This window comes from Glandiceps talaboti, chromosome 8 (assembly GCF_964340395.1).
Source record: "Glandiceps talaboti chromosome 8, keGlaTala1.1, whole genome shotgun sequence".
NCBI classification, from domain to species: domain Eukaryota; kingdom Metazoa; phylum Hemichordata; class Enteropneusta; family Spengelidae; genus Glandiceps; species Glandiceps talaboti.
In genome coordinates, this window is record NC_135556.1 from 7,390,893 (window position 1) to 7,403,203 (window position 12,311).

Here is a 12,311-nt window from a genome sequence, read left to right on the forward strand (position 1 = left end):
GACAGTAAACTCAAACTGTAATCAATGTTATCCATTCCCATAAAACGTCACATACCGGGTTCAAATTCATTTGATTTGGGGATTGATTATGCAAGGTAGACCTATAAGAGGCAAGCCATGTTCATATCTTTATGACAGCGTAATAATATAATGTACATGTCTACATTGTTACTTTGACTTGAAATTTTGAAAACCTCTAAATGGTATGTTAGGTAATTAATCAATCAGTTAGAGTTTGTAATAAAAACTGCACTCAGTCCAACTACAAAAGGGATGCATCGATTGGGAGACATGGACTTGATGTAAAATATATTGGGTTTGATAAAACCACAAGTCCGGTTGTCTACGGTTGAAACACTTTATTACCAACGTTTCGACCACCTACGGGAGGTCTTCTTCAGGCTAAAATCTGGCCGACCAGAAGAACCTAGTCCCTCGTATGGTTAAGAAGGGCGACTAGTTATGCAAATTATTGATGCCATATGCATACGCGAGTCACATAGGCTTAAAGTTAATTTTCATAATATCCAGGAGTTTTAAGACATTCTGAGAAAGCATTTATGATTTCTCTCCCACTTGGTAAAAATAATTAATTATGCAAATTCTTTTGTAATATGAAAGCTACACGCATTATATCTATAGGCCATATATATTAAAATATGAGCCATTTACCAATTTTAAAATACTATTGAAGATATATAGAATCTTTCATTATGCAAATTAGTCTGTATTATGAAAGCATTGAGTCTCATATCCATAGACCATATGTATCACAATATTACATTGCATCAGAAAAGAGCCATTGATAATATTGATGAATAAAATACTATTATTATATAAATTAGCTAGTATTATGCAATATGTCCATATGTGAAATGTGCCATGATGCTATCATTATATTCACAAAGTTAGATGAAATTAAAGACGTTTGACCTATTTTGTAATAAAGCTAGCAAAACCAATCAGCTCTAACAACTGCCGTAAAGATGAATACTTCACGTACGTGTATGCCAAATTATGCCGAATTCCATCCGAGTAATCAACCTTACTTACCTACATCCAATGGATATTTACATATGAATTTATAGTTTCCACTGCAATCAACGTCACTCCAAGTAGCGTCTGTATTCCATAGTAAAACAGTACAATCTTGAGTATCGCCACCTATAAGGGGAATAGAGTGTAAACTTAACGATTTTACATAATAATAAGTTATATGTGAATGATTTAATTAATATACAACGAACCACTGTCGTAAAACCATCAGGCCTCTCTACGACAAAAACTGAAACATTATTAAAATTCTTACAAAATTATTTAAATTGCTCTTTTGTGATAATTTTGAAGCTAAGTCGATATGTTTTTAAATGTATGGTACTATTGAAAACGTTGAAAGAGCAAAGATAAGTATCGAAGTCACGGGGATACATTACATAGATATATCCTTACACAGCAATATTCAATTGCAAATTATACAAGCACAAACGCAGATCTCTATTTGAGAAATAGCAATATATGTTTTACTAATCTTAACTTGCACTAATTAGCCATTGCCCAAAACGTGATTTTACACAAATTTCAATGTATTAACAGACAAAGAGAGCTGTTGAAATAGTTACTGTCTACTTTTGAATTACTGTTAATACTGAGCTGCATTGGCGCCCAGGGCGCTTTAAATGAACCCTTTGCCCCACCATGGGGATGCGTTGTTATTAGCACACCTCGAAGAAATGGTCGAAACTTACTCATGTTTTATAAACTGATATGGATATATAGTACATTCCTGTTTGGGTGAGTCTATTGTAGGGTGTAAGGGTTTATACACAATGTAGATTACAAGACTATCTGATATACTATAATATTATATATATATATATATATATATATATATATATATATATATATATATATATATATATATATATATATATATATATATATATATATATATAAAGCACTTACTGTTATCAGGTTCACCTGAATACCAGTTTGAATAGTCAAAAGTACTTCCATCAGTCCAACTCCAATCATTCTCACTATCAATATCGTGTAAGCCGATCCAGTATGTGTCATCCACATAAGTCCATCTGAATTATAGACAATTGATATATGAATATATTGTCTTTCCAGTAACCACCCAGAGACTTCGCTATCTGGATTGACAATGTCGTCCACCAGAACAGCCAAGACTTAAGACCTTGTAGCACCAATACCCGTTCTGAATTTGAAATTCTCTCCAAAAGTTGTGAAAAATTCAATTGGGCTTAATATATATATATAAAATGTGATGTAATTGTCTCCCCACTTGACTTTAATATATTTACGATCGAGGTTCATGGAATGATTGGGATAACTGACATATTGCACGTGTTGAGCAGAAATCAACTGTTTTTGAATTTTGAATATCGATGAGTAACCTTTCTGAACAAAATAACCAAAATCAAGTGGCTGTATATTTATTAGATACCAACACTGTTTTCCGTCGTAATAGATATTCGTAAGGCTATTTCAATACTTTTCAATACTCAGCAGCGAGTTAAAAAAAGGGCTTAATTGAATTTATGGATCCACTATTATCGAGCAAGATTTGTAGATTTTGAGATTTGCTTGTGGTTTGTTTAGATTTGAATCCTACGTAAAGCATATGGTAAGAATTCGATACTATACCTATAATCTTCCCAAGTCCGTTATTTTATGACACGTAGATCATACTTTTGCCCCAAACAATGGTTGTGATGTGTGATGCTAATCAACATTATCTGTTGTACATTATTTACACATAGTGAGTAACACCGTTGTTATAAATGTGAACATGAACGTGTGTAACAAACTTTTCGTTTCGCATTATTTGTTTGGTAATTTGTCAGAGCGTGCTAGTTCTTACCACCACGTGATGAAAAATTTTGCAATGATTTAGTTTCAAACAGAACATGGTAGTAAAATCAATGAATCAAAGGAAATTTGTCTTTCGGAACTTTAATGTATATTTTTGACAATATAAATATATTTTGTAAATATGGCGAAGGAGGTGCCATATTTACAACATTTAAACAAATTATCTAAGGAATTCTTTGATAATTTAAATATTCCACACACAAAAACAGATTCCCAATACTGAAAACCTCAACAACTGTAAATGTTGTCGGAAATGTAAATGATATATAAATATATATATATATATATATATATATATATATATATATATATATATATATATATATATATATATATATATATATATATATATATACTCGAAGGACAGATAGCAAAAGTTCGAAGTCGTCCTTATAATAAAGTTATATACATTGTATATATGTATATATTAAGATATAACTATATATATATGTGTTACATATAGTTAGTTATATATATGTAGTTATATATAACTTATAACTACGACAGTACAACTGATGGGATAACAAGTTTTTGGAAATCAAATATATACACACACAAATATCAACACCTTTCACAATCGCCTACGCTGTGTATTTCTTTGCCTCACAGTGATTCTATTCGCTTAAAGGAAAGAAGCCCAAGACATGAAATTTTAAAAATAATTGATTCTGCCCGATAATATTACTAAGTATGATATTGCTGCAAAATAATATTACTAAGTATGATATTGAATAAAATAAAGTTGATTAGATTATTAAAAATCGAGTTTAATCAGCCTCTTAATGCTTGTAGAAACATTTCTTACCTTGACATTGCGAGCACGTGATTAGCTTCACCAGAGCTGTGAATGCTAACTAGATCAGACTCGTTCGTGAGAGCACGACAGGCAGCGTAGGCGTCATACCATGTTTTGGTCTCTTCAACAGTTTTATAGCAACCATTACCATAATATGTCCATCCAGCTTCACACAGGTCTGCTGAGGTGTCATCTGCGTAATATGAAATAAGTGTTCATTTGATAATTAGTTGCATATAATTATCACATAAATACGTGCAAATGTTCACCTGTGTGACGTCAAACAGGGCAGATCAAAACCCATATCACCCCTGTTCTACCGAACTATTTTTACTCCCTACTGTTCGAGTATTCCTGCCAATCCTTCGCTACAATCAAGTTATCGTAATAATTATATGCTTTCAAATTGTAAATGCACACATTGCGTTACATATATATCCTTGGGTGGCATGGGATTGATATGTAGTGGCACTTTTATTTTTATTTGATAAATTTTATTCTATCTATTAAACAAGCATGTAGACGATCGATTGAGCAGCTGGCAAGCTTAATACTGCCGATTTTCCGTCGAGCTCAGAGCTCCAAACTTACACATCCCGAGCAAATATGATTAAAATGATGGGACAAAAGTCGTATTCAGACAAATTCTACTTACGTTTTAAACTTAATTTGATATTACATGCACATCGCAAGGTTATAACTGATAATTTTGGTTGAGAAACCACAGAAAAGTTTGACCTATACCGTGTTTAGGTAAGCTTGGGCTCGCGACAGGTCACGTGATTACCTAATTTGCATAGCCGTCGAGCGCCATTTTTTTATACACGATGAAGAATATAGTGCGATGAAACGATGCAGTTTTCGTAAAATACGCTTCACTTTTTTAGAAAGGTATGGGGGAATACTTAGTTATGTGATAAATATATAAGCCCATGAAATCAATGCTAGTTTTACGTCATAATGCTCCTCGTATGATTCCATGGACTACAACAAGCCTACCGGCTCGAATTTGTATTAGTCCGCGGAATTATACTCTGAACATTATAGGACCTAAAACTAACATTGATTTCATGGGATTATATATAAGTATCGCATGTTAATATTGTTAATAACCCCTTGGATTGGAAAAAGACAGCTGTCATGTATCACTTTACAGGATAGTGATGTCATTTATCAAACAGTTTTAAATAATGTATCTATAAAAACGCAAAACGTACCTTCCTCTTTGAAAAGTATTGCCATAACATCGGCCAGTGCTGATCCTGGGTAATAAAAAGATATAAAACATAAATATCCATTATGATTCTTGTCAATTTGAACGTTCTTTTTCGATTCGAATTAAATCCTTAACCCGTTTACAATCCACAAATACATTTAGATCAATATTCAGTTAAGTAAGTCGGTTCCAGATGCACAATGAATTTATATTCAGAATCACGAATCGGAATTCAACAACCAATAGATTCAGGTACATGCATGCTGGTGACTAGGGCTTGTCATCAGCACGACTTGCTGGTGGCAGGCGTGACCTTTAACACGGTGTCGATACGTGTTTCGGTGTCAAATTTACGTGTGATAATTCGTGTTTTTCGAAGGACAGCGACTTGCGTCGCGTACACACCTGTATACGTTAAACTTATATTATATCCGCATGTACGTAGTTCACAATCCATGTATGTGCAACGGGTAAAGGTAAATAATCTAAAAACTAAAGTTCGTTGCATCAATAATTTTTTTTTTTAGGGGGGGGGGTGTTGTTTATTTTTGTTTGTTGTGCATGAAATAGAAACAGGTCAAAATACACAGAAAATCGCAAGTGCTAAGTAGGGTTTAGTTGGGAAACATGGTCAAGTCACGCTGACGTCGACCTGTATTACACGTAGACGTGTAGTTATCTATTATCTAGTCATGATATACTACTAGTACGATGAAACAAACTGAATCTTTACAACAACAATAACAACGTTACAAAGCCATATAGAACAACTGGTTTAGGTCGAAAAAGTACAAATACACATGTATCGACCAACGATATGTTATGTAACACACTGGAGGTAACCGTTCCCTATGCCATCTCAGTTTCACACTTGCTCACGAATTTAATAAACATCTTTTGAAAGTTTTGTGGATTCAGTGTACTACTTAAAGGCATTCATTTTCAAAGGTAACGAGTGCGTATTTTACATAGTAATACACATCGGATGGTAATAAGTGGTTGCAATACCTGATTGCCAGCTTGAGTATGTGCTAGCAGTACTATACAGAAAAGATGGTCTACTTGTCTGTTGTTCCCATGAACACACTGTACTAGTAGGATCACAAATAACTACCCATCCTGTATCACCCGAACATCCACCATAACTGCCACTGATGAAGAAATGACGATATAGGCCGTTGTCCCTAAAAGATTACAAGAACAAAAAGCCTTTAAATGTGTGACTGCACGTCTATTCACCTCATCATCCACTGCAGCTATTATATTAGATTTAAATGAGTTGTTGTTGTTGTTGTTGGTGGTGTTGTTGTTGTTGTCGTCGTCGTCGTCGTCGTTGTTGTCGTCGTTGTTCTTCTTGTCGTTGTTGATGCTATTGTTGTTTTTGTTGTTATTTTGGTTGTTGTTGTTGTTGTTGTAGATTATTTGATAAACTCAAGAACAAGACAAGTTGCATCAACATGAATTCAAGGACTTCCAATTAGGCCGAACAAATAAAATTGTGTGGTTCCGATTACGCTCAATTTTAGAATAGGTGGGGTAGATTGGAAGAACAGTTTAGAGAGTCTTTATAAGTTGACGTCAGTTTCCGCATCCACTATTTCTTTCTGAGACCTCACATTTTTTCTATTTTCTAGAATACGTAAACACATTGGGGTCGGCAGTGAAAAACTAGATGGATCGGGTAACCGGAACCAAACAATTACTTTTTTATGCTTTAAAGGAGAAAAAAAAAATTATGGGGTTGAAATAAACGCACAATTAGGAGTTCCTTGAGGTACATGCAGTTAAAAAAAGCAATATCGAATCACTTTCAAACTGTTGCTAACACATAGTTGAGTGATTTATAGTCACAAAAGGTATCCAGCAAAATTCTGGTCAGATGTAAATGCTACGCCAGGGAATATTGTTAATACCATCCAACGGAGACACGAATCGTACTAAGCACATTTGTAAGGTTTCACGAGACGGTAAATTCCACTAGCTAATAGCACATGGAGTCATGATCAGATTTGCACTCTTGGACATTATGTTTGAAGTAAGACAAATTTCATCAGTGTACGGGTAAGGTCTTGCAATTTTTAAAACGTAGAATTGTCATTAATGAGTTCCCGAATATCAATTTCGATCGGTTCAGATATCAACTCTACAAGGAAAATGATGAATATTATATATATATATATATATATATATATATATATATATATATATATATATATATATATATATGTGTGTGTGTGTGTGTGTGTGTGTGTGTGTGTGTGTGTGTGTATATACATATACATATATATATACATATATATATATATATATATATATATATATATATATATATATATATATATATATATATAACTTAACACTGAGTTTCTATATGGTTCACGATTTTGTATATATATATATATATATATATATATATATATATATATATATATATATATATATATATATATATATATATATATATATATATATATTCAAACCTAAGTTTGAAAGGCATACAGCATATTAGTACATGTATTTGCGGGAAAATATAGTCGCCCGTTATGACTCAATCAAAGGTATCGGTTATAGAATGGGTGTAATTAATGTATTCCCCAATATTTCCTTCGTTCAGCCAAGGAAATTATAAGTGACTTAAGGGGTTTTTGTCACTACTCGTTTAGCGACTCGTAGTGCCAACCGTTAGGTAACGAGTATTTTCCGGCTGAATGAAGACAAATATTGGAGAATAACATAATTATACCAGCGCCAGTAATATCAAAGGCAAATCGGGGAAATATTGGCAATTTGGAACGTTTTGAGTCATATTTCGAACAGAGGAGAACCAGTAACGTAGACATGCGTTGTCGCGTGACACAGACGCGCGCTGTCGCAGGGGTGACTTAGAATAAGCGTAGTTTATATTTAAGCAATAAACCACCCCCTGGGGATGGTATACCAAGAGGTTTTGACCAGTGAACGAAATATATGCACGAGCGATAGCGAGTGCATATATTGAGTTCACTGGTCAAAACCGAGTGGTATACCTTGCCCAGGGGGTGGTTTATCGCTATTATATTATACTAGTATATTGATAATATCGGAAACAAGATAAGAACTAACGTTTTCTCGTTTCATAGTATGCGCCTCTGTGTCTAATTTGCATAACAATAACGCTGCTTTTCAAGACAGCTGATCTTGGCCTCAATAATGTGAACGTCGTGCAGCGACTGGATTTATTTTATCTGCTCGTCGTTTCTAGGGATAATCTGTACATTGATCGGCTCATTAAAAGTGCACAGTGATGAATAAACAACCTGTTTGACTCAAGGTATAAACTTGAAGTGGTTTATTCGATCGCTCCCGGCCGAATTCGTGACTCGCTTCGATCGCTCCCGGCCGAATTCGTGACTCGGTGAAGTGATAGACAGGTTGATATTTACAATGTATTTATATTACTGGAAGTTACCTCAGCAGATTTAGGACAGGATCCCAGACAAATTTCTATTTAGATTAATGGTAAGTCGGCCAGTGTAACCTCTTTCACTTGCTTCATTTTTATGACAGGACAGGACAGCTCACCAATGTTTCCACTCCAGCTAGCCGCGCCGCGATGAGGCTGGGACCGATCTCGTGCATGCCTAGCACCTTGACCTTAGTACATGTAGTAGGCGATGATTTGAACAAATACGCGATGACTGGGTTGCTTTCGAAATTTCCTTCATAATTTCTCATAAAATATTGTCTCATTGAGAGAAAATCCTCCTCTGACAATTCGAAGAGTTCACTATCAGTATCACGGCGGACTACAACTCAACGCTCGTAGACGAACAAAATTTGGACGCGTGCCAGCAGTGCATTATCATACCAGCAGTGCATTATCACTTGTTTTAGACGCGCTAGTTCGATGTCTAGACCAATCAGATCCCTCGATTTCCACCATCAATATACTGGTATAATATAATCCATGTTTTTGGTTCAACTTAGCTCGTGCATGGTATAATAAAAGATATTTACATGTTAAAATATTTGTGCAGACTACAGATCACTACTCAAGTTTGTGATCACTGGATGCTGGAAAGTATTTTATTTACAACACATGTTTCATTTACTTGTAATTGTCGGTGAATTTTTCTGCAATTATTTTATTATTCTTAATCGTACCATTGGTACATATTATTCAAAAGCATTTGATGTGCTTATTATAATTGTTAAGTAATATTGCTTATAGTGAAACTTTTACACTAAGGAACATCATATCTATATAAGGATGATACATCAGGGAGATTGTGGGTAAAATGCTGTACACAGTGAGCTAGATATGACACAATTACATAGAGAGAATTTGAATAACGTCACGTGACCACACACTTCGACCGATGACGTCAGAAAATGCATTTCGTACGTAACGTATGCCAAAACCACTACTTAACTATTGGGATGTTCTTTCGCTTACTTACCCGGTTATAGAGAAGTAGTTTATAAGTGGTCTATTTATTCCGTATTCAGAGGCCATCGGCCCAAAGATACAATATACCAATATTACAGTAAAGCAGTATTGAAAAGGCAATGAAACTGTTACATAACACTGTTAACTTCTTTATGTAGTTTCATGGCATGAAATAAGAATACTGCGAGACGTTGTAGTGTATCTACATTGTTAGAAGAAAGTAAATCGACAAAGTTCTGTACAGACGGAGGATCAAAGTAAAATCTAGAAATATATTTTTCCCTATAATGATTGAAAAATGAACATACTAATAAAAAATGATATTCATCTTCGACTTCATTTGAATCGCACAATAAACATATTCTCTGGTTTCTTTCAATGCCGTGTTTTCTGTCTGTCTCTATGCGCAGGAAATGTGACGAACAGCGAAACCTAGCAAGCATTTGCCTATGACTAGAAATGTTGATTGACCGTAAGTATCTTTCCGGCTCCAAAGAAAATTTGTACTCACGATACAAAGACAACTTATCAAGGGAACAAACTTCACTGTACCATTGGGAAAACAAAACCTTTCTGAATTTCTCGACAAATATAAACAATAACTTATCAACATTTCTCACTGTTTGAGATTCCCAAAACTCATGTAGATTACAAGTAAATAAAAGGTTCTTTATGTCATTTACCCAAGTTTTCCTGGCTCTTTCCCCGGATTCTTCAATAATGTATAACATATTGTAACATTTCTTCGGATATCTATATGATGGCATGTTCAAAATTTTAGCCCAATATTTCATACAACGCTTGGCAGTATACAAGAAATCTGGGTAACGACCGCATTCGCCTAATACTGTTACATTTGGTGCATTAGTGGAAACTCCTAGAAATGTACGACAGGCTAGGTATTGAATTCTCTCAATGCATTCATGCCTCTGAAATCCCCATACCTCTGACCCATATGTCAGTATCGGTAAAATCTTAGTATCAAAAATTTTAAAAAAGACTGCAAAAGGTAACATTCCTGTCTTTCTTGCAGCCCTAGCTACAGAAAAGAAAGCTTTCCTTGCTTGTTGGGCCAAAGTTTTTGTTGCAGTTGACCAACATAAACGACATGAAAAAACAATCCCCAAATACTTGTAATATGAAACTACTTCAACATGTTTTCCTTCGAAAAACCATTTCTCTGTTTTTGATAGTCTACCACCCGCTTTGAATACAACCACTTTCGTTTTTGTTAAATTTACAGAAAGTTTCCACAACTTACAATGTGAACTCAAGTTATCAAACAAACATTGCAAACCAATAACTGAGTCGGAAATAAGTGCAATATCATCTGCAAATAATAAACAGAAAATTTCCACCAAATCCGGGAAGAGTTGTATACCACGTCTGCCACAAGTATGAAGTTTGGTCGATAATTCATTAATGAAAAAAGAAAACAGAAACGGACTTAGCATGCATCCTTGTCGAACCCCTATTGGGCAATCAAAGTAATCAGTTAGTTTGTCCTTGGTACGCACACATGATTTGACATCCTTGTAAATAGCATGGAGTATATTAAACATTTTACCCCGTACACCACCCTTTAGAATGACATACCACAATCGTTTACGTTCAACAGTGTCGAAAGCCTTGGAAAAGTCGACGAAAGCACAGTAGAACTTGCCTCGCTTTCTGGAGAGGTATTTCTGTATGACTGATTGTAAAATGAATATGTTATCAACTGTTGAATATCCTCGTCTAAAACCTGCTTGTCCCTCATCTATCTTTCCAAGTGCTTCCGACCAGAACATGAGACGATTATTCAGAATTGACGTGAAAAGCTTGCTAAAAATACTAAGCAAAGCTATACCACGAAAGTTGTCTGGAGAATCAGTTGGACCCTTTTTATGAAGAGGGACAATAATTGCTTTAGACCAGTTCTTTGGGATGGTTCCTGTATCGAATAATTTATTGAAGAGGGCATTTAAGTAGGGAACAAAAAAATATTGAGTAGATTTAAAAAATTCACCTAGAATGCCATCAGGTCCAGCTGATTTCCCTGGTTTCAACTTGCGTATAGCTTCAAAAATTTCTTCGTTTGTAATAGGACTGTTTAATATGTTCCAATCAATATCTAGGTTAACTGAATAATTATTTGAAGAATCTAACATCTCGCTCAATTCGTCAGACATAGCAAATCATCCTGACTTGAAAGATCATGGGAAAATAATTTACTAAAATATGCAAACCATTCTTCAGAACTAATTGTATAATTTGATATTGGATTTACAGAAATCAATCGTTTCAAAGTCCACCAAAAGGATTTGGAATCGGGAAGGCTTGTTTCTAGTGATGATTTAACCGAATCAAAATAACTACGCTTTTTATCACGGGAAATTTTTTTGAAATGCCGTTTCGCTTCTTTGTATTCATGAAGTAACGTGGTATCATTTTGGCGTCGAAAACGTTTCAATATATCATACTTATGTATGATATTTGAATAACGTCACGTGACCACACACTTCGACCGATGACGTCAGAAAATGCATTTCGTACGTAACGTATGCCAAAACCACTACTTAACTATTGGGATGTTCTTTCGCTTACTTACCCGGTTATAGAGAAGTAGTTCATACTTGCTGAATAAATATCACTGTACGGTGCATATTTAAGATAGGTCAGTGAATACCAACTTGATTTACTTGTACCGGATGAATCAAAAACCAAACTCATGACTTCTTCGTTGCTATCGAAATAGGCAAACTTTATCTGTATATATGTTAAATAGAATGAGAAAGGAGCGAATTCTATAATTATTTGGATCTTATTCCCCAACAGTTTTCTTCATTCAGCCAAGGAAAATACGAGTGACCTAAGGAGCCCTTCTCATTTCGAGTCGCTCGACGAGTAGTGACAATCCGTACAGTTAAGTTAAAAGCACTTTCCGACTGAATGAAGAAATTATTTGGGAATAACATATAATTATACCGTCGGAA

At 34.7% G+C, this 12,311-nt stretch overlaps 1 protein-coding gene across 1 annotated transcript in view; it reads right to left on the reverse strand.

The window, feature by feature from the left end:
• LOC144438793 (uncharacterized) overlaps nt 1-12,311 on the reverse strand; it is a 28,318-nt gene that overhangs the window by 9,000 nt on the left and 7,007 nt on the right. The window contains exons 7-12 of the mRNA XM_078127965.1: nt 11,927-12,084; nt 5,916-6,091; nt 4,909-4,953; nt 3,701-3,884; nt 1,963-2,087; nt 1,054-1,164 (exon numbers count right to left, since the gene is read on the reverse strand). Of these exons, the coding sequence (XP_077984091.1) occupies nt 1,054-1,164; nt 1,963-2,087; nt 3,701-3,884; nt 4,909-4,953; nt 5,916-6,091; nt 11,927-12,084 (799 nt within the window). The remainder of the gene's footprint in view (nt 1-1,053; nt 1,165-1,962; nt 2,088-3,700; nt 3,885-4,908; nt 4,954-5,915; nt 6,092-11,926; nt 12,085-12,311) is intronic.